The sequence below is a fragment of the Lepidochelys kempii genome, chromosome 4 (genome assembly GCF_965140285.1).
Source record: "Lepidochelys kempii isolate rLepKem1 chromosome 4, rLepKem1.hap1, whole genome shotgun sequence".
NCBI lineage: Eukaryota > Metazoa > Chordata > Testudines > Cheloniidae > Lepidochelys > Lepidochelys kempii.
Window position 1 is genome coordinate 64,947,920 of NC_136383.1, and position 23,358 is coordinate 64,971,277.

The 23,358-nt window shown below is 43.7% G+C and overlaps 1 protein-coding gene across 4 annotated transcripts in view; it reads right to left on the reverse strand.

Annotated features, from left to right (window-relative positions):
• NAF1 (nuclear assembly factor 1 ribonucleoprotein) overlaps window positions 1-14,832 on the reverse strand; it is a 76,586-nt gene extending 61,754 nt beyond the window's left edge. For 2 of the 4 annotated variants that reach the window (XM_073341515.1, XM_073341512.1), the window contains exons 1-3: window positions 14,611-14,832; window positions 8,862-9,003; window positions 3-96 (exon numbers count right to left, since the gene is read on the reverse strand). In XM_073341515.1, coding sequence (XP_073197616.1) covers window positions 3-96; window positions 8,862-9,003; window positions 14,611-14,819 — 445 coding nt within the window. In that variant the 5' untranslated portion in view covers window positions 14,820-14,832. Of the gene's footprint in view, window positions 1-2; window positions 100-8,861; window positions 9,004-14,610 lie in introns of all 4 variants that reach the window. The other 2 variants (XM_073341514.1, XM_073341511.1) reach the window with 1 other exon arrangement.
• Between the last annotated feature and the right edge of the window lie 8,526 nt (window positions 14,833-23,358).

Below are 23,358 nucleotides of genomic sequence, written 5' to 3' on the forward strand. Positions count from 1 at the left end.
ACCCAACTGCTCAATAATGCTTGAAACTGTCCCAAAGGGCTTCAGCTCAACATCCTCAGGCAGAATTATTGTCAAATCTTCAACAGGAGGTGGTCCCTGCTAATATAGAAGAAATTAATTTTCAAAATATAATACTTTGTGGTTAGACATACCCTGCCAACCACCGAGGAATGATTTTAAACATTTCACTTTTGTAGTTCAAGAAAAAAGGTTATGGCTAATTTCTAGTAATAATTCATTCTAATAAATGGCATTCAAACAAAATTGTTCAAATTAAAGAGAGCTGAAATTACATCTGGGGAAATGTTATTTTACGTATTTTTTAAATACTTCCATGCCACGGCACTGCTGCATGACATCTAAGACAGTTTTACTCAACCAGAGAAGATTAACTTGAACACTTAGGAGAAATTTGTTTTTAAACTTTACTTTCTGACATGAACTTTTAGGTGATTATATAATCACATCCATGTTAAACACTGGAAAATATTTCTGTAGCAGCAGACAAAAATGGTATTAAATGCAGCACAGCAGAGATTAAAAATCTGATATAACAGCATGAAGAAGAGTGTATTAAACCTAAAAATTACTGAATTATATAGGATACTAGTACTGCAATAAATTATTAAGCCTTTAGTAAGAAGATGTCTGAGCTGTTGTCCGGCACACAATAAAACAGCCTATGAGAACATTTTAAAAATATGTTTAAGGTTGTTTTACACCGCCCCCCGAAAAAGATACATAGGTACAAACCACTACATGTAATATACTTATCTGAAGTTATATCTATACTGCAGTCTGCAGATGTGACTGCAGCAAATGTAGACATACCCAGCACAGTCTTGACCTAGCTAGATTAAAGCTAGTTTGAGTAACAATAGCCATGAAGCTATAGCGGCACAGGCAGCAGGCACTGAATTACATACCCCTGGGTGGGCAGAGCTACCCTATCCAACCACCAGTCTGCGATCACACCTCTTGAATGCAGCATAAGCGTACCCTAAGATTCACTCCGTGTAACAGAAGGTTGAAAGACCCATCATAGTACAGCAATCACCACCACCCTCCAAACTTAACATTTTTCTCTAAAACCATTAGCATACAAAAACTTAAAAATACTTAAAATTGTATTAATTATCCTCATCATCCCATTTTATTGTATTGTGCTGATATTGTTAAGAGGACATCATGTATAACTTTTCCCTATATTCCTGTAAATTTGCTACAGACCTCTTATCTTATGGTTTTAAGATAATTTACACGTTAGTTCACTCATCCTTGAATCCAATGTCTTCTGGATTCTCTTGGGTAGAGTTTACAAATACCCATCAGACCTCAAACTCTGAGCTTCATTTTTGTTATTTTTGCCCTCCACAATCAGGAAACCCCACAGTACTAAAACCCAGATAATAGTGAAGACTCCTTTTATCCAGTTTCCTAGGATGGACTTGTATACTAAGATAAACAATTTTGATATCATACCTCCCCAATCCAACCAGCAATGGGCCTAAATCTACAATGTTTGTGCCACATTTCAGACATTTTAATTATTGGAATAAATTTGGATCGGAACAGTGGAGGAATGGTTTGAGGGGTTTTGTATAACTACAGTGCTTCCCTTGCATCAACATCATTATAGGCTTTGGCAGTTGTATATAGTACTTCATCCAACACTATTCGCTCCCCTACCCTGGGATATCGTTTCATACCATTCTAAACTTAGATTAACAAATTTTCACTGAATTTCTATATTAGCAGAGACCATACTTTTAGGAGGGCTTCGGGTATACAAAATGTATTTCAGGGATAACAGAGTAAAGCCAATGATTATAGACTCACATAAAATATGCAGGGTCCTGGCCTCTCCTAATGGGAGAGTAGAAGCTAGCTACCTTCAATATATGTTTTCTTTGGGTAGAGAGGAAACATCTAAAATAGACTAGTAGTCTGCTTCTACTCTCAAGCAGAACCTCAGACATTTGGTGTTGTGCCTGGTTGTGAACAGATTTCCCGAGGTCTCTCGTCCATCACCGATGTCTTTAGAGACCAGCTTGTCTTGCAAGTGAGGAGGAAAAACTTTAGTATCCAGCTAATTGGTTTCAATTCTAGAACACTGATATGTGGCTTTTCCAAGTGGTTCCAATTATCATGAATTGTTAGGTTGCTGAAGTGGGATTCTCCATCCCAAATTGGGTTGCTGATGAAGCTATGGAGTTTAAAGTTACTCCTTTCAGGATTCAGAGGGGTGGCCGTGTTAGTCTGTATCAGTAAAAACAACGAGGAGTCCTTATGGCACCTTAGAGACTAACAAATATATTTGGGCATAAGCTTTCATGGGATAACACCCACTTCATCAGATGCATGGATTGGAAAATACAGAAAGCAGGTATCAATATACAGCAAATGAAAAGATGGGAGTTGCCTTACCAAGTGGGGGGTCAGTGCTAACAAGGCCAATTCATTCAAGGTGGATGTGGCCCATTCCCAGCAGCTGACAAGAAGGTCTGAGTATCAACAGAGGAAAAATTATTTTTTGTAGTGACCCAGCCACTCCCAGTCTTTATTTAGGCTTAATTTGTTGGTGTCAAGTTTGTAAATTACTTCCAGTTCTGCAGTTTCTCATTGAAGTTTTGTTTTGGTTGAAGAATGGTGACTTAAGTCTGTTATTGAGTGTCCAGGGAGAATGAAGTGCTCTCCTACTGGTTTTTGAATGTTATAATTCTTGATGTCTGATTTGTGTCCATTTATTCTTTTGCGTAGAGACTGTCCGGTTTGGCCAACACTCTGTCTACCACAAAAGATAGGAGAGCTTCTCTTGGGAGAGTCAATTTCAACTTGGCAGATGTTTTGCTAGCCAATATTGCAGAGCTCTCATCTTGAGCTGTGCATTGGGGTTATGTATGTAGCTGAGGCTATTAGGTCTGAGGAAGAACACTGCTGTCTAGTTGAAGTTCTCTTGACATCTAATTATTGCTGACTGAATTTTCAGGAAGGGCTCCTCTGTAAGAAAGGCTCCTCCTGCTTGAAAATCCAGAATCACGTAATGAAGGGGAATTTCTGTGTAGCAAGTACTTTTTTCCCTCAATTTATTCTGAGTCAGTTTCTCAAAACAGTAGCATGTGAGAGACATATTCCTGGACAGATTTCTAAATCGGGGTATACAGGGTGTCACAGTTACAGGGCAAGCTGCACTTTAGACCCCTTTTAATCCCTCTTGAGTGCACCCTGCAGGTGGGAGGTCTGGCTTTCTTTACCCTCTCTTATGGGAAAAACCCATGCAGTTCACTCACTCAGACTGGGTCTCCCCCTTTAACAATCATGTTAACCCAACAGGACCAACTATGTTTGGCACCTGTAAGCCCTTTTCCTCTGGGAGCCTGTGACATCAGCTGATTAAAGTGACTCAAAAACAATCCTCAAAACAAATTATTATTCATTCACCCAGAGGTACATAACACCTAAAGCAAAAGATTGAAACAAAAAGTCCTATAGACATAGGTTTTACCTACATTGTCATGTTTCCTTGCAAGCTTTTATACACACCCTTTCAGCCAGTTACCTCCAACTTTGAGTTGGGGGAGACAGCCTGACTACTGCAGTTTCTGTGACTTTCTAAGGCCACGTCTACACTATCACTATGTCGGCAAAATTTATGGTGCTCAGGGATGTGAAAAAAATAACTCACCCCTGAGGGACATACGATAAATTTCACCTGCATAAGTGGTAGTGTACACAACACAATGTCGGTGGGAAAGCTGCTTCCACCGACATAACTACCACCCCTTGTTGAAGTGATTTTATTATGTTAACAAGAGAGCTCTCTCCCACCGGCATAAAGCCTGCGGGAGGAGATGGGGGGAACGTGGCTCTGCAAACTGACCCTCTCTGCAAGCACTGCCCTTGCAGCTCCCATTTGCTACAGCTACCCGCTCCCAGCCAATGGGAGCTCCGGGGGCGGTGCTTGCAGGCAGGAGCAGTGCATGAAGAGAGACCCCTACCGCCCGCCCCCTCCCCCAAGACCATGCTGGCCGCTTCTGGGAGCGGCTTGGGGCCAGGGCAGGCAGGGAACATGCCTTAGCGACAACCCCACTGCATCACCGGAGATTGCGATCAACTGGGAGATCCTCTAGGATCAACCAGTCGATCGCGATTGACCGGTTGGTGACCACCAATGTAGATATTATTCTGATGCTTTATCCCTCCCTAAAGCAAAACAGCTTCTGGGATGAAAACCCTGTTTGTAGAGAGATACTAATATGGCTCTGCTCTCATATAAGGTACTCATTTGGTTTCACAGCTTTGCCAAGCTTGTGGTTGACTATATTATAGTGAGCAACACATCCTTAACGTTTCAAAGGTGCTCATGGGTCTTCAATGCTAAATAGTGTAGTAAATTTAACCACAGACAAGTACCAGCTAACAAAAAACACTCAGAAGGTAAATCAGCAATATTACAGAACCAGACAGACCATTGCTATAGCTACAGAGCCTGTCATCGTTTGACTCAATCAATTTCCTTGCTTTTATGGGGTGAAGTCCTAAACACAAAAAAAACCTACAAAAGTAGAGAACACTAATGCTAGTCCTCAGTCTTGATAAATCTCATTATACTTCAGTGTGCTCTAGGCAAGCACACTATCTTATATACACTCAAGATGAGCTGGTAACAATAGGACAAGGACACGGCAACAGGCTTAAAAATTCTGAATTTCTTTGCTTTTTCCATATTGAAGTTTGTTCAAAATGTATATATATTTAATTGGTATGCATTTAGGAGAGTCCCACACAATACACAGAAGATCAATAAAACCCATAGTATTGTATGATCCTATTCCAACCCCATCTAACCCAGTATCCCGGCTGACAATGGCCAGCACCAGCTGTTTCAAAGGAAGATGCAAAAGCCATTCACAGTAGGAAGGTATGGACCATCTGCCCCAATGAAGATCTCCTCCTAATCCTTAATAGTTTGAAGTTTGCTTAAGCTCAAAACCATGAGATATCTATTCCTTCCAAGTTACTTTGTTTGCATTAAATATTACAACTCTGAGTATTCAATAGTGATATTGTCATCCAATCCCTCCAAACCGTATAAATTCTTGCCCTCAATGACACATAGCAGTACTGAGTTCCACAGTCTAAATATGCATCAAGTGAAAAAGCATTTCCCTTTTTCAGTATTCAGTTTGCCACCTTTCAATTTCACCACCCATTCCCTTGTTCTTGTGTTGAGACAGGGAGAACAGAAGCTCCTGGTCTATCATCTCTATATGCTTCATTCTTTTACATACTTCTGTCATGTCCCTTCTTATTTGCCTCTTTTCCAAAATAAACAATCCTGAGGAGTTCAATCATTTTCACTGCCCTTTTCTGAACACCCTCTAACTCAGTAGCATTCTTTAAGTGAGAAGATCACTATTACTGCACACAGAATTATAGATGAGGGCATATAATCAATTTATATAATGGCATTAAGCTATTTTATAATCCTTTTATTCTTACTTCATCTAAAGTAGATTATGGCTAATTACCCATCCTCATGTTATCAGAAAGAAGCCAGTTTTAAATATCTTAATTAGAATTTAGTTCTCATCTTGAAATAGGGAGTAATAATTACAGAAATATTTAATAAGTTTGTACCATTTATGAAACTCAGGAGCAAAGAAAAGAACAATTAGATTCACATCAAGATGTTTCATCTGCAGTATTTAGAACAGAACTAATTGCAAGCACACAACAAAATATAAAAATCTATAACAAGTTCTGTTACCCATCAGACAATTCTCATTAATATGAATGGAGACGAGGGATGGTCAGCATAATCTTTGAATCCTTCCGGAGCTTAAGAAGAGCCAACACATTTGGGAGGTTCAAAACTTACTTTTCCAAGGTTTGATAACTCTACAAACATTTTAAAATAATTTGTAAAACTTGCAGAATACATCCAAGTTTCACAAGTCCCACATTTGAAAGAAAAGATTTAAATTTTAAAACAAAAACAAAAAAAAAAAAGCCAGGGAAATCTTCCTGACACAAATGATGAAGGAACACACTAACAAATACTTCCAGATTAGTGACAAATTGCTTTAGAGAGCCTTCTAATGGACCTAATGCAACTATGAACAGAAGATATATATACTCATATTTTGAGTTGTGTGAACTTCTCACTTAAATTGATCTTATTTAATACACTGAAATGTCTCTGAAAATTCTGAAATATTATACAAGCTTGTAATTTATAATGAATGTTAATTATAAGTAGTCTATATGTCCTCTAACAAGTCTGTCTATGAATGACTCATTGTGAAGTGAAAAACCAATAAATAAGTACAGCCATACTAGGTCAGACCAAGGGTCTATCTAGCCCACTTTTGTGTCTTCTGACATTGGCAGGTGCTGGATGCTTCAGAGGGAATGAACAGAACAGGGCAATTACTGCACGATGTATCTAGTCCCACCTTCTGGAAGACAGAGGCTTATGGACACCAAGAGCATGGGGTTGCATCCCTGACCATCTTTATGGACGTATCCTCTATGAGCATATCTAATTCTTTTTAAAACCCAGTTATACTTTTAGCCTTCACAACATCTCCTAGCAATGAGTTCCACAGGTTGAATGTACGTTGTCTGAAAAAGTTCTTCCTTAGGTTTGTTTTAAGCCTGTTTATTTTGTTGGGTAAGCCCTGGTTCTTGTGTTACATGAAGGAGTAAACAACATTTCCCTATTCACTTTCTCCATATCATTCATGATTTTGTAGACCTCTATTATATCACCCATAGTCATCTTTTCCAAGATGAACTGTCAGAGTCTTTTAAATCTCTCCTCATAAGGAAGCTGCTCCATACCCTAATTTTTCTTGCCATTCTCTGTACTTTTTCCAATTCTAATATATCTTTTTCTGAGATGGGGTGACCAGAACCACATGCAGTATTCAAGCTGTGGGTGTACCATGGATTTATACAGTGGCATTATATTTTCTGACTATCGATCCTTTTCCTAATAGTTCTTTATATTTATATGGTTCTGTTAACTTTTTAACTGTCATTGTACATTAAGTGGATGTTTTCAGAGAAATATCCATGATGACTCCAAGATCTGTTTCTTGAGTGCTAACAGCTAATTTAAGCCGCATCCTTTTGTATGTACAGTTGTATGTTTTTCCAGCGTGCATTACTTTGCACTTGTCAACACTGAATTTTATCTGCCATTTTCTTACCTAGTCACCCACTTTAGTGAGATCTCTCTGTAACTCTTCAGAGTCAGCTTTGGACTTAACTATCTTAAATAAATTGGTATGGTCTGCAAACTTTGCAACCTCACTGTTTACCCCATTTTCCAGACCACTTATCAGTATGTTGAATAGCACAGGTCCCAGTACAGATCCTTGGTGGACCACACTATTTACCTCTCTCCATTCTGAAATTGATCATTTATTCCTATCCTTTGTTTCCTATCTTTTAAGCAGTTATTGATCCACGAGATGACCTTCCCTCTTATCCTATGACTGCTTACATTGCTTAAGAGCTTTTGGTAAAGGACCTTGTCAGAGGCCTTCTGAAAGTCCAAGTCCACTGGATCACCCTTGTCCACGTTTGTTGATCCCCTCAAATAATTCTAATAGATTGGTGAAGCATAACTTCGCTTTACATTTCCCCAACATATTGTATTCATCTATGTGTCTGATAATTTTGTTTTTTACTATAGTTTCAAGCAAGCTGACCAGTCCTGAATTTAGTCTTGCCAGCCTGTAATTGCCAGATCACCTCTGGAGCCTTTTTTTTTTTTTTTTTTTTTAAGTCAGCATTACATTAGCTATCCTCCAGTCATCTGGTACAGAGGCTGATTTAAGTGATAGATTACTACAATAAGTAGTTCTGCATTTTCATACGAGTTCCTTCAGAACTCGTGTGTGAATACCATCTGGTCCTGGTGACTTGTTACTGTTCATCAATTTGTTCCAAAACCTTCTCTCCTGACATCACAATCTGACAGTTCCTCAGATTTGTCACCAAAAGAGAATGGCTCAGGAATGGGAATCTCCCTCACATCCTCTATAGTGAAGACTGATGCAAAGAATTCATTTAACATCTCTACAACAGCCTTGCCTTTCATTTACCACTTTGATCATCCAGTGGCCCCACTGATTGTTTAGCAGGCTTCCTGATTTTTACGTACTTAAAAAAGTAATGCTGTTGGTTTATTTCTTTTGCTAGTTGCTCTTCGAATTCTCTTCTAACCTGTCTAATTACACTTCTACTCTCGACTTGCCAGCATTTATGTTCGTTTCTCTTTTCCTCTGTAGGATTTCACTTCCAATTTTTAAAAGATGTCTTTTTACTCTAACCACCTCTTGTATTCTATTTCACCATGGTGGCATTCTTTCGGCACTCTTACTGTTTTTCTTTTTTAACTATTTGGGATATACATATAGTTTAAGTCTCTATTATGGTTTTTTTAAAGTTTCCATGCAGTTTGCAAGCATTTCACTTGTGACTATTCCTTTTAATTTCCATTAACTAGCCTCCTCATTTTTGTGTAGATCCCCTTTTTGAAGATGAATGCTATTGTGGTGGGTTTCTTTGGGTTTCCCCCCCTACAAGGGGGTTGCATTTAATTACATGATGGTTGCTATTACCAAGTGGTTCAGCTATATTCACCTGTTGGACCAGATCCCGTACACCACTTAGGACTAAATCTTAAATAATTAACTCTGGTACTTCTCAGCAAGTGAGAGCCATAAACCCATTGCTTATTTTATTTTTAAAAAGGAATTTTACAGAAGCTGTAAATATATTAAGTTAAATATATTTAACACGATAACTGAAAAATGTTGGAAAGGTAGCTTTCATAATATACTTACTTCAAGAGGCAATTCATCTTTTGTTTTAGCATGGGAAGATGTGTTATCCTTTCCATTTTGCTGACCATCACTTTCAGCTGATCCAATTGAAAGAGAACATGAAGAAGAGGAGGCAGAAGATGAACTATCAGAATCCGTATCACTGCATAAGACAAAGAACAGGCGTTATAAACATCTATGTCTTTTTTTGTAAGAAAACTCCTATTGTACAGTAAAATAAAAGACATAAGGATTATACTTTCATCTATTATCCTTGGATAACTCAAATAAGGGCACAACACAAGATTAGGCCATGGAACAAAACCACCATCTTTCTTAGATTGTAAGCTTACTGGGTCTATGAGTGTTTACATAGTCCTGACTGAGGTCCCATTTTACTAGGCTTCCTGAACACCACTGTAATAAAAATAATTGCAAATATATTACACACACAAACACACTTTCAATTTATGCAAAGCTATTGTGGTTACAAAACAAATTTAAGTTTATGTGGAGGTGTTGTGTGTCCATTGCTATGTCACCTAAGCATATGACAAAATTAAACTTATAGGTTTAAACTGTCTGCTACAGAGTACACAGCCACCGTTCCTGTACAACCAACAAAAACATTAACATGGAGTCTAGCCAGTCAAGCAAATACTTGCTCCAAAAGATACATTTTGCAACATGCTCTGAAGGTAAATAATTCCTAGCCCTTACAGATAAGGAACAAGTTGCACAGTCAATGACAACCCCCTGAAAATGGCCTCTTTTTACCCTGCAATTATGCATTTAGAGATTTAACAATTTCATCTGTCACAAAGGTATACAGGGCACAAGACATCTTTAAGGTAGCCAAGTCCTAAACCATTAGGCTTTATAGGTAAGAAGCAACACCTTGATTTGCACACACAAGCAGTTAAAAGGAGGTACTTCACACAACACATTCAACCTGTGGAATTCATTGCCAGGGGATGATGTGAAGGCCAAAACTATAACAGGGTTCAGAAAAGAAGTAAATCAGTTCATGGAGGATAGGTCCATCAATGGCTACTTGCCAGGATGGCCAGGGATGCAACACCATGCTCTGATGGTCCCTAACCTGTTTGCCAGAAGCTGGGAGTGGACGACAGGGGATAGAGCACTTGATGATTGCCTGTTCTATTTATTTTTTCTGAAGAACTTGGCATTGGCCACTGTCAGAAGACAGGATACTTGGCTAGTATGCAAGTTCTTATGTTCTTGTTCCACTGAGCAGAGGGGCTCCCAGGTTCTGTATTAGTTAAAGTTTCTGAGCCATCTTCAAAGATAACCCTGAATTTACTGCAGCACTCTGGCCTGGAGGTTGGAAAGGTCTGCCTGAACATGGCAAGGTGTGCAACTAGGGAGCGCAATCAACTGTCATCAGCAATTGTCCAAATTACTTCTCCCCTGAAGGGCTAAAATCCATACGCTGTTTATGTTACAACCTGATATACAGACTGTGTCAGCTCTTTTTACAGGCCCAAAATCCAGAGTTTGGTCAAGAAGACAGAGGCCTAGCAAACAGTGAACAATATTAGCTAAGAAGCAGAACAAACAAAGGACAACCTTGCTTTTTGCAAAGATAAGCTTGGTCAGCAAGAAGCCAGGCGGAAATTATAATTGGGGGCTTTATCTCAAAGTTGCAAACAGACCTAAGGAATGAAAGGGGCCCTGTTTCTTCTGTAGAAGAGGTGCCTTCCTACACACCAGCCTTGAGTTTACGGAAGAAGTTCAAACACGTCCGTATGAGATAGGATATCCTCCCTCTCACAGATGTGCACCTCTCCTCCAAGCCATTGCCAGTGCCTGCCTTAGAAACACAAATGAACTAAAAGACTATCTTTAATGATATATACTTTTCATTTGTCCTTTTGCTTTAACTCCTAGGTGTGTACCTGTCGGACAATCAGGGGAGCTACTTCATTCCTATGGATCCCAAATCAGAATTCAACATATATATTTTATACTAACACACTATATATTGTTTAAAAGAAAATACCTGTGTACTAATTAAGTGACATGTGTTAACCTGAAACTATGGGCAGACACATTATGTAACCTTTCGACCATTGGCTACTGTGCTTATCTTGTCTTGCTGCTAGACCTATCCGGGGTTTGGGACTGCCTACCCCACCAGTTCCTACTACCCATGGAAAATCCATATAATCCATTGTAATCAATTGTTTGGCAGTGTCTCTGAGCTTAATAAGCGAGGTGACACTGTCAGCGCTGTACGTAATAAACGCACGTGCTTGATTCTACACGGTGTCCATATTTTGTTCCTTCATTCCCCCCAAACTACCTTTTCCAACTTCAGCTTCAGCCAACTCTCTAAAAGCCCGTTTCATTGCATTCTCAAAATCTATCTTCTATATCTGATAGAAGAGAGAGAGCAAAGTAGCAGCAGCAAACTATGGTACTACAGCTTAGAACTCTTTGCAATTTCCCAGACACATACTAAAAGGAGAGTAACAAAATGGAATCTCTAGGAAGCTATTATAAAGCCTTAAAGGAGAATTAGCAATATCAATCTTCCAAGTTTCTTCAGAAAGGAAAGAAAAAAGCCACTGCAGAAACAACCTAATTCAGACATATCAGCAACACCTCAGTCAAGAGTAACAAAAGGTTTTGATAGAGCTCCTATCTGGTTGTGAAGAAAGGTCTAATCAACTAAGGCCCGGTCTACATCTAATAAACAGATCAACATACCTACATCAGTGAAGGTCATGAAAAAATTCACACCCTGCACAATGTAGCTAGGTTCACCTATCCCTCACTATAGACACAGCTAGGTCAACAAAGAATTCTTCCATTGACCTAACTACTGCCTCTTGGAGGAGTCAATTTACTATAGCAATAGAAAAATCCCTTCCATCACTGAGTAAGTGTCTACACTTCAGCACCATAGCTACATCATTGCTGCTGTAGCACACCTATAGGGTGACCAGACTTCCCATTTTTAAAGGGACAGTCACATTTAAGCCCTCCTGCAGGTGTCTGGACTTTTTCTTAAAAACAGGCAAACTGTCCCATATTTTCTGTTTCTCCCCTTCTGCGCCCGCCCCCACCCCCCAATCAATAAAGGATGGTCCTGCTGCTGGCCAGAACCCTGTTTGCCAGCTGCCCGGACCAGTGATAAGTGTGTGTGGTGGGGGGAGGGGGGGGGTTCCAGTGGCAGCTGATGGGTGTGCAAGGTTGGTGGCAGGGCAAAGCTGCAGAACACGGGGGCGGACGCTCCCCCTGCTGGTCCATCAGTACAGCCCCCGCTGCGTGCCAGCTCTTGGCCCCTGTCCTGTTTCCAGCCAGCACTGGCTGCGCGCTACAGTGGCTGGTGAGTGCAGGCAGGCACCAGGCAGCGGAGTTACATGTTGCCTCTGCTGCCCACCCATCGGCCCTTTACATGCTGCCCCTCTTGCTGTCCTCTCCCTGCTTTACCCCTTCACACACCCCTCCCAGCCCTGCTGCTCCTCCATATCCTCCCCGGCGGGGTGCGTCCTGCTTCAAGAGCTGTGCAGAGAACCAGCCCCTGATTGGAGCACTCAGCTCACCAACAGCCTTGCCAGCAGGCTCCTTCCTTCCCCCTCTATGTCTGGCTGGGCAGGCACCCAGGGAAAGCCCAAGACCTTCCGGCCCGGGGCACTGACCAGGAGGTGCTAAAGCCCGCACAGCACTGGCACCGGTTAGACTCTCCGCGCCTCAGCTAAGCTCTGGAGTGGTGGTTGGAGGGGCGGGGGGGAAGCGATTTCCAGCCTGTTTGCACCCCAACCCTGCAGGCTCCACAGCACCCTCTTCACCGGTCCTGCCTCCAGGAAACGTGGGGCTGCTCCATCCCCTAGGCACCCTCTCCGGCTGAGCTACCTCTCTGGCTGGGTTCTCTGAAGCCCCTGCAGTCAGATTCCTTGGGCCCTGGTGCACAATGCATCCTTAGGGTTTAACCCCTTCCTGCCTGCGCTGTAGCCATGGGACAGGAGGAGGCTGGGTTATGTTGGTGGCCAGCAGCAGCCTGGAGGTGCCTTTCTACACTGTGCGGGCAGGAACGGACAGGAGCTGCTTCCAGCCACAGGGGTGGGGGTGGAAGAGATGAGCTCTGCAAAGACAGGAGCTAGGTCATCCCTTCCCCTCCTCCTGCCCTGCGGCTGGAAGCAGCTCCCATCCCTTCCCTCCCACACCGTGCGGAAAGGCTGCTGCTGGCCACATTCTGGTGGGAACCCTGGCAGAAATGGGGGTGGGGGGGAGAAGAGAGACACACGGACATGTAACCTTGCGTGCCCCACCCCCCCTTGTACATTGCCACAGGAAGATGTGGTGCCAGGTACAGGAGAGGAGGGTCTGTCCCAAAGGCCCAGCCAGGCATGGAGGGTGGAGAGTGTCAGGCAGGGACAGTCAGGTCAATCACACACCCCCAACACCTATGTAAGAGAGCTGTAGCAGAGTGTGTGTGTCACCCCTCCCTGCAAGTCAAAGAAATGGGCTTGCACTTCAAATGGAAAGTGATGAAGTTTGTGATGGTCTTTCAGGGGGGGAGCTCATTCCAGTGTCTTGTACCATCCACCGAGAATCATTTCTGTGAGGGAGACAGAACTTTTACTATCGTTGTTGAGAGTTCCATTATGCAAGAGGAGAGGGGAACTGTTAACCACAGTCTTTGTCTCGGGATTTTAGGTGGTGTTTTAGATCTCTTGGACCCATAAAGTGCTTTACAGATAAGGACTGAGACCTTGACTCAAAATTATATGGGAAGTCGGTGAAGAGAGCAGAGAACAGGTCTGCTATGATGCAGAGGAAATTCACTGCAGTGTTTCGTTCTAGATAGTGTTTCCTAAGTGCCAAAGGCTTCATGCCCAGGCATATTGCATTGCTGCTGTCCAGCCAAGAGGTGATAAAGGCATGAACAACTGAGACCAAGTCTTTGTACACCAGGATGTGATGGAGTCTCCTAGCCAAATGGAGAGGATAGAAACATTACTTATGATTGTATCCAAGTGTGCATCCTGTAGCTAGTAAATTGCAGCTCCCTAAGCATGCTCAGGACCCCAGCATACAAAACCAACAGGACAGCATATTTATCTCCTGATAGTGAATCTATAGAAGGATTCAAGTCAGTCTGATCCGACTTAGCCACAAAGTAGATGGAAAATTCCTCTCACCAACTGTATTACACTTCTGCTCATATCTGTACTTACAAAGCGAGTCTGTTCTCACTTATCTTTCATACCCCAAGGAACAGTTCTGCAAGCCCATTGTTAAAATTATGACTCCCCATCCACACACTCACCCAACAAAGAGTAGAGATTAGGGTTTGGCTTAAAACACCAGTTGATACGAATAACCTCGACAGTTAACAACCTGCCTTGAATTTTATATTGATTGAATTTTCACATTTTCAGCAAGTAATGCTTAGTGCTCCTCCCTTTCCGCAGGGAAGACAACACCTGTGAGGAGGACAAGGCACAAGAGCACATCCAAGGCACAAGAGCACATCCAGAGGGCTGCTGGGGGACAAAGCCAGCAGAACCATAATCACGGAAATACACACGAATGGGGCAATGATACTTTTCTGATGGTGGAGACTGGCAGGCCCAGGGCTCCGCCGGTCAGCGCTTCCCCAAGCCGCACAAGCGTGAAACTGACAAACCCTCCGCTCAGTTTCGCGGCTGCTCCTGCCAACCCCGAAACTGACCGGAGCTGTGAGGGCCAACGGCCGGCACAGGGGGCGGGGGCGCAGGGGCGAGAATGGGCTACGCACCTGTCCGAGTCGGAACTGCTTTCGCCGGGCTGCTGCTCCTGCAGGCCCTGAGGGCCGGCGCCTCCGCCAGCCTCAGGCGCCGAGGCCTGGCCAAGCTCCTCGCCGCCCCCAGGGTCCTCGTGCCCCAGCTGCGGCCCCGCAGTGCTGGGACTCCCCGGAGCCCCCCCGTTATCAAACTTCAGCGTCTCCAGCTGCTCGACCACCTCCATCTACCCCCGCCCGTCCCCCACTGCAACAGCACGCGGCTAACGGCCACGCGCCTCAGTCTCGCCCCCGCCACCCCAACTTCCGGCTTCCTCCACACGTGCGTAGGGTCTGGAACGACGCTCCGGGGATCGGCCGCAGCACCCGCGCGCATGCGTATTGCGCCCACGGGCGGGCTCACGTCCCCATTCGCCCAGCCTTTTTTCTTTTTCCCGCTGTGTGCGCATGTGCAAAAAATAATACTACTTTAAAAAAAAAAAAAAAAAAAAAAAGCCCGCGAGTCCGTGGGAAGCTGCTCCCTGAGGAGCGCCAGTTCTGCCTTCCCCTCCCCTGGGCGCTCGTGACAGCCGCAGGCGGGGCGGGCCCAAGCAGAGAGAGGGCTTTGAAGGGGCCCCACATAGTCTCCCCCAGTCCCTGACAGTGAGAGTTTGCGAGGGTCCCGCTCTGAGGGGCGGCGGCGCCGCTGTGTGACTCCGCAGCAGCTTCAAAGTCCCCAGCCGCGCACGGTTACATTTTACGCCCCCCCCAAGCCCCCAAAGTATAGGGGAGGAGAGTCAAGTGCGTAAAACGAGCACACTCGACCCCTTCAGCACTGCGCTGTCGGAGGGGTACAGGGCCAAGGCACAGCATGAGGGGGGTGGGTGCATCCCAACGCCCTGCCCCAGGTCAGAACCCCTTACTGCACCCAAACTCCCTCCCAGACGCTGCACCCGCTCCTGCACCCCAATCCCCTGCCCCAGCCCAGAGCCCCCTCCTGCATCAAACTCCTGGACCCCACATCCCTCACCCTCTCCTGCACCCCAACACTCTACATCAGTCTGGAGCTCCCTCCTGCCCGCAAACTCCCTCCCAGACCGTGCACCCTCTCCATTAATATAGTAGAAATGTGCGGCCCATGACGGCGCACCAAAATTCGTGGAGTGGCCCCCCTGCGAAAATTATTGGCCACTCATGATCAAGATGATAGTTCACAGTGGTTTAGAATAGGGTGCCAGGAATCACAGCACGTTGTATTTTCTGTATAAGTCTGGAGCCATTGAAATGCAAGTAATAATATCCCTCAGACTATACTTTCCGTTCCCTCCTCCCCCCAGTAATTTTTTTGTGTTTAAAAAAAATAAAGGGTTTATGGACAATTAAGTTTTGAAATAACACAGAAGCCCCAACATGAAAAACAATGACGTTAAAAAACCTATAAAGGCTTTTTCAGTTAACGATTTAACTCATAATACAAAGGAAACAAAAGTAAAGTGACATGGAAGAAATCTGACACTGCTTTGATGATCCCTCCTCCCCTATTTCCCCCAAGCAGTCACAACTATCAACCATGAGAGTACTCATACATAGCACTTGATAAACCCTATGAGCAACAGTGGCTTTTTTGTGATTTAAAAATAAATCCACATTACAATTTTATTAAATAAGTTAAAAACAGTTACAAAAATGTGAAAATTTTAAAATTTATTTTGAAATATACTTAGAGGCTCACAGTAAAAAGACAATAAAATTGTGCAGGCATTAAAGTCCCTTCGGACAGTTTACCTGGTCATTCTTAATCCACTAATAAGACTTCATTTTTCTGTTTCTACTCCCTCATACTGTGCAAGAAAAAAGTTTCAAATTTTGGCTTAGTTATTCATGCACCTTTACAAAAGTACTTTGCTTCCCTTGGGCCCAATGGTATGAGCACCCTCAAAACACTTACCGGGTTACGTTCAGCCCTAGCGATGGGTGAAAATTTTCAGCTAATAGAAATTTCACCAAAAAATCCCTGTTTCAGATTGTCAAAAACTATTGTGGGGAAGGAACAAAAAACTAAAACACGGATTATTTCTTAATGTTGCTTAAGTGCTCCCCAGAGATAGTTCAATGGTTTGAGCATTGACCTGCAAAAGCCAGGGTTGTGAGCTCAATCCTTGAGGGGACCATTTAGGGATCTGGGGCAAAAATTAGGGATTGGTCCTGCTTTGAGCAGGGGGTTGGACTAGATGACCTCCTGAGGTCCGTTCCAACCCTGATATTCTATGAAATCAAAGCATTTAGCATGTAACAGAAACATTGATGAATGATGGCATTGTAGTGCATTAACAGTGGCCTAAGAACAAGCAAAGGGCCCTTGCCATAATTGAATGCTTTAGTAGTTAATGTCATTGCAATGCTCTATTGAGCTTTTGCAGTAGCACCATTTCCAAGACACATTCTGGCTCCTCATCCTTCATGTGGGGTGGAGGAATAGCTCAGTGGTTTGAGCATTGGTTTGTTAAACCCAGCGTTGGGAGTTCAATCCCTGAGGTGGGCCACTTAGGGATCTGGGGCAAAAACTGGGGAGTGGTCCTGCTTTGAGCAGGGGGTTGGACTAGATGACCTCCTGAGGTCCCTTCCAATCCTGATATTCTATGATCCTATGTAGGAACACACAACAGAACTAGGAGTGTGCACATAGGCTGGGTCAGCTACCTATTCAGTTTTGGAAAGCAGTTCTGTCCTGTGACCACTTGCTATGAAAGTCTTCTCCTTTGCATTCACAGATGTGGAAAGCATAAGCACACTGCTATAATCCAAACATCATGGCCACTTTAGCATCCAGCTGGTTCTAGAGGCATTGCCAATGGGCTTTTGGATGTCTAAAGGTATACTGCACGACCCTTCTGCAGCTACTCTCTGTTGAATTCCCTTTTCCGTGGGTCATCAATGTTGGAGTACAGCTTCATTAGCCATGGTAGTAGCAGGGTTGCCCAAAATAAAGGTCAGCACAGAAGCACCATACACAATGACATTGTTTCAGGGGATATAAGTCACTTCTTGCCACTGTGGTATAGTCCCAACTTCCTGAGCACCCTGGCATCACTGACTTTTCCCGTCCTCTGAAATTGTGCTATTATTTCAGGGATGCTGGTGATGGCAGCTACCTATTGGTAGATCACAGTAGTCATGAGTCAACAGTCTAACACTCTTGCAAAAAAAGCTAACATCATTCTGGGATGTATTAGCAGAAGTTTGTAAGCAAAACACGAGAAGTAATTCTTCTGCTTTACTCTGCACTGATGAGACCTCAACTGGAGTATTGTATCCAGTTCTGGGCAGGAAAGATGTGGACAAATTGGAGAAAGTCCAGAGAAGAGCAACAAAAATGATTAAAGGTCTAGAAAACATGACCTATGAGGGAAGATTGAAAAAATTGGGTTGTTTAATCAGTACAGTAGACTGAGAGGGGACATAACAGTTTTCAAGCTCACAAAGGGTCGTTACAAGGAGGAGGAAGAAAAAAAATTCTCCTTAACCTCTGAGGATAGGACAAGAAGCAATGGGCTTAACTTGCATCAAGGGAGGTTTAGGTTGGACTTTAGGAAAAACTTCCTAACTGTCAGCATGGTTAAGCACTGGAATAAATTGCCTAGGTAGGTTACGGAATCTCCATCACTGGAGATTTTTAAGAACAGATTAGACAAACACCTGTCAGGGATGGTCTAGATCAGTGGTTCTTAACCCTGGGGATGCGAGACTTGCTGGATTTTTTTAGAAGGTAAATCATCGAAAACACAAATTAAGCACAGGCACATAAGAACAACTACTTTGTTTCATCAAACCTATGTATTTATTAACATTATACATTTTTAGCGATTATTGTAATATACAAACAGGTTTAAAGAACTGACCTTCTTCAATGATTTTTGATAAGGGTTTCGAGAACATATTTTGAGAACCAAAGGGGTGCAGGCTGCAGTAAAGGTTAAGAACCACTGATCCAGATAATACTTAGTCCTGCCATGAGTGCAGGAGACTGGACTAGGTGACCTCTCAAGGTCCCTTCCAGTCCTATGATTCTGTGATAGCCTTGTACACCTCTACAGCCAGTGTCCCTATAGTTGACTTCCCCAACCCCGAACAGTTTTGCAACTGACTGGTAACTGTCAAGCGCTGCAAGCTTCCAAACAGTGATGACCTCCCACTTCTGGCACCGGAGTTTGTTGCAAGCTCCTCGCCCAACCCGAGAAAGGTATGCTCCTTCATCCTGATGGTCTACAGCCACTGGTCAGCATCCCAGGTTTCCAAGACAATGTAGTCCCACCACACCATTCTGGGTCTCCGGGACCCAAAGAGACAGTCCACCCATGGATTCCAATCCCAACATTCAAGCTAGCTTTTCCATAGGATGCCATTGGACTTTCATTCTTCCACTAGGCCAGCTGTCTTCAGCGACTCAAAATTCTCCAGAGCGAATGCTTCCAGCGTCCGGTACTGGACCTCTGGAACATTTGTCTCACAAGAAGTAGCAGAAACAAATCCTCACACTCCATGTCTCCAAAGTAGTTTGGAAGAAGGGTGAGATAAGCAGAAGCTGCTGTCACCAAAATGTGTGAAAACATCTTATGTTACCTGCAACATGCAGCAAGGCTGTTCCCAGAGTGCACCTATGATGCAAAGGATTCTGGGATACCACCCCTGAATTCATGGTTCTACTGTTGCGTGCTGAAAAGGGTCAGTTTGGATGTGGGAACATGCCCATGCACAGCATATACCCATGCCTGGAACGGCATATCTGAATAAGTATGGAGTGCCCCTCTAACAGTATACGTACATTTCCTGTGTCCACTTGCAAGTGTAGATGTACCGTTAGAAGCCACATGACTTGTGATTTGTTTAAGAACATAAGAATGGCAATACTGGGTCAAATCAAAGCTCAATCTATCCCAGTATCCTCTCTTCCGACAGTGGCCAATGCCAGGTGCCCCAGAGGGAATTAACAGAACAGGTAATCAAGTGATCCAACTGCTGTCACCCATTTCCAGCTTCTGGCAAACAGAAGCTATGGACACCATCCCTGCCCATCCTGGCTAATAGCCATTGATGGACCTATCCTCCATGAACTTATCTAGTTCTTTTTTGAACCCTGTTATAGTTTTTGAGCCCTCTGGCAAGGAGTTCCACAGGTTGACTGTGTGTAGTGTGAAAAAATACTTCCTTCTGTTTGTTTTAAACCTGCTGCCTATTAATTTCATTTGGTGATCCCTAGTTCTTGTGTTATGAGAAGGAGTAAATAACACGTCCTTATTTACTTTCTCCACATCAGTCATGATTTTATAAACCTCTATCATATCCCCTCTTAGTCGTCTCTTTTCCAAGCTGAAAAGTCCCAGTCTTACTAATCTCTCCTCATATGGAAGGCATTCCATACCCCTAATCATTTTTGTTGCCCTAAATGATTACATGGAAGTAGAGTTAGTTTGCAGACAGGGACCTAACTATGGGCTAAAGCCACAGAGGTAGCAGAAGCTGGCTGTTAATGGAGGGCAGAGGCCTCTGCATGGGGAACAGTGGAGTCAGGGACAGGAGTGGGAGTGGGGTGGGTGCTTTTTGGAGGAGTGAGGTAAGCTACTGAGACTCAACAAGAAGAGTTTCTACTTGCTTCCCAGTCTGACCCCAGGCACCCTGGTGGCCACTTCAGCCTCTCCAGCTTCTGCTCTCACTTCCACCCCCAACATGTATGTACAGTTTACGGGAAATGATGCACAGGAGTGGAAACATAGATCAGCCCCCACAATATTTCCATTGAATAGGTGCGAGCCCTCACCGCCCGTCCCATCCCTGTTCCACCATCCCGTCAAACTGTGCCCACTATAATTGGTAGGAATATGTTTGGGATTTATTATTAATTTGTATTACTGTCATACACCTAGATACCCCAATCATGGATCTGGGCCCCATTGTGCTAGGTGCTGTACATACACAGAACAAACAGTTTCTATCCCAAAGGGTAGGGCCCAGTCTTACAAAGCACAGAGCATCTTTCAGAGTAGCAGCCATGTTTGTCCAACTGCTTGGGCAGGGTATAGAGCCAGTTATAGCCTCTGAAAAGGAGAAGTATTGGACAAGAAGACAGTGTAGGTAGAAAATTAAGAAAGTCTTGTGCTATTTTATTAAAGATTGTAATTTGTTATTGGCCTGATCTAGTACTTTATAGGATTAGGCCCTATATTAAAATAGATCATTATGGAATTAAGAAAAACACTGCAACTATTAATCTATTGGGCAAAGGTACAGTCAATGTTTATATTCAATTAGTTATTGCCATCTCTAATTTGCTCTAGCAATATGAATAATAGTTTTCAATTTATCATTTTAAAAATGCTGTTTGCTTAATTGATCCCTAATTTCAATGTTTACTGTATTTCATAATTTATTTAAAGTAGTAAATTGTAAGTTTTATTTTCATTAGGCATCTATTTACTTACATGACAGAACAAAGATAGGGACCGTTCTACAGTTTTGGGTAGGCATGAACATGCCATTATGGTGATTTTTTTTTTAAAATCAAATCTTGAGTGGTTCTGGAGATATGAGGAATTCACCATTCATGTTAATATTTCATATGGCTCAGGTAAGGAGCTGAGAGAACAGCACCATAAATATTTTCTGTGATTAATATTCATTTAAAATATATAGGATTACTCACTAAAGTCTAATCAATACCACACCATCTTTAACAATGCCAAATTATGATCTTTAACCACCTTATGCAGGAGGGTTTGCCATTATAGGTGCATTTTTATTCTCTTGTAGATTAAGTCAGAATTTTGGCCCTGAGCTACCAAACACTTCTGCACTTAATTTTACTCAAGTGAGTAGTCCCATGGAAATAGTAGGACTAATTCACCATGTGAAGTTAAGCCCCTGAGTAAATGTTTGTAGGATAATGCAGCATTATTTTACTGTGATAGGTTTACCTGAAATTTGTATGTACAATTTAACTAGAATAGGGCCACTGTTAAATATTTCTGCAGATTTAATATTATTTTGTAAACTCTTTGGAACAGGAACTGTATCTGCCTCTCTGTTTGTATTACATCAATCACAATAAGGCTTCATTTCAACCCTCATCAGAGTCCCTGGGCACTTGTAAAATATAAATCTTACACATTAACAACAATATTAAATGTTAACAGCTCTTCATAGTTGCACAGTCAACTCAAAAATAAATGGTGAGCTGTCATCAAAAAGAATATATTTTAAATCTCACTAGTGATATGGTTTTGTCTCATTTTGATTACATGAAACTAAGAAAGAATGACAGAAATAGGGAAGTACATGCAGGGGTGGCAGGTTTGTATAATTGTTGGTAGCCCAGAATGGGTCCAATTCCCACCTCTCCCCCCTCAACGTGTCTTGTAAGCCGATATATATTTTTTTAAATAATGTAAAAATGGACTGGAAACAGTAAGTGTTTAACAGTTTCCCTATATTGCACAATGTGGGGGGGGGAGGGATGAAGGCTCTGGCTGGGGGTGAGGGCTCTGGGGTGGGGCTGGAGATGAGGGGTTTGGTGTGTGGGAGGGGCTCAGAGCTAGGGCAGAGGGTTGGGGTGCGGGGGTGAGGGTTGTGGGTGGGGCCAGGGATGAGGGGTTCATGGTGCAGGAGGGGGCTCAGGGCTGGGGTAAAGGGTTGGGGTGCAGGGGGGGTGAGGGCTCTGGCTGGGGGGCTCTGGGGTGGGGCTGGGATGAGGGGTTGAGGGTGTGGGAGGGGGCTCAGGGCTGGGGCAGAGGTTTTGGGTGTGGGGGTAAGGGCTCTGGCTGGGGGGATGGGCTCTGGGATGGGGTGAGGCTGGAGGCGAGGAGTTTGGGGTGCAGGCAGGCTGCCCCAGGGCTGGAGCCAGAGAGGAGGACTCCACAGTCCCCCCCAGCCCTCTCCCCGCCAGCAGCACATTCACCTGGCACTGGCACTGCACATGCTCCTAGGGGCCAAGCCCCTCTCAGGTCCAGGAAGCCCCCTCGTCTCCCCTGTGGTGAATGCTGTGGGGGAGGGCTGCCACCACGTGTGCGCCTCCTCCCTCAGCCTGCCGCTGGCGCTGCTCCATTTTGTAGCTGGCCATGGCAGCAGCCAGCGAGGGAGTGCACCACAGAGCAGCAGGGCAACCGCCTGCTGCCCAGGACCCAAGTAGGGATGCCCTGAGGGAGGCACACGGTGGCAGCAGGTGGGGCCAGGACACACTCTGTGAGAGGCGCGCAGGGCAGGAGGTGGAGCTGTGGGAGAGACCCGGCCCCAAATATTGGTGAAGCCAGGCCCCCGGCCCCTGAATTTGCTGGAGCACAGGCATCCCAAACCTATATTACTCACTGCCCCTGGGTACGTGTAGCACAGAAGATTGATGAAAGGTAGGATCCTGCTAAGGCCCCAGCCCTGCAAAGACTTATGCACATACTTAATTTAAGAGTTAAGCAAGCCTTTCCAGGTTTGGATCCTAAGACCAAATAAGGTGACTGTAGCAGGCTACGGCAAATCATCAAGAGAGAATGTTCAGAAGCTCAGGTTGGAACACAAGTCAGCATCTCTGGCCTCTGGGTAAGAGTTATTGCAGGGATTCTGGTTCAACCCAAACTGACATCAGCTTGATAGAAGTCTCTAGCTGCAATCCTTCCATGCAATTTATAGACCCCAAACTCAAAAATATAATGGAAAGCATAAAGCATACAAGGTAGTCACTATGTTTCCTGAGAACAATCCCTTTCTTATCAGTGGGACTGGTAGTACTGACAATTATGTTTGCCT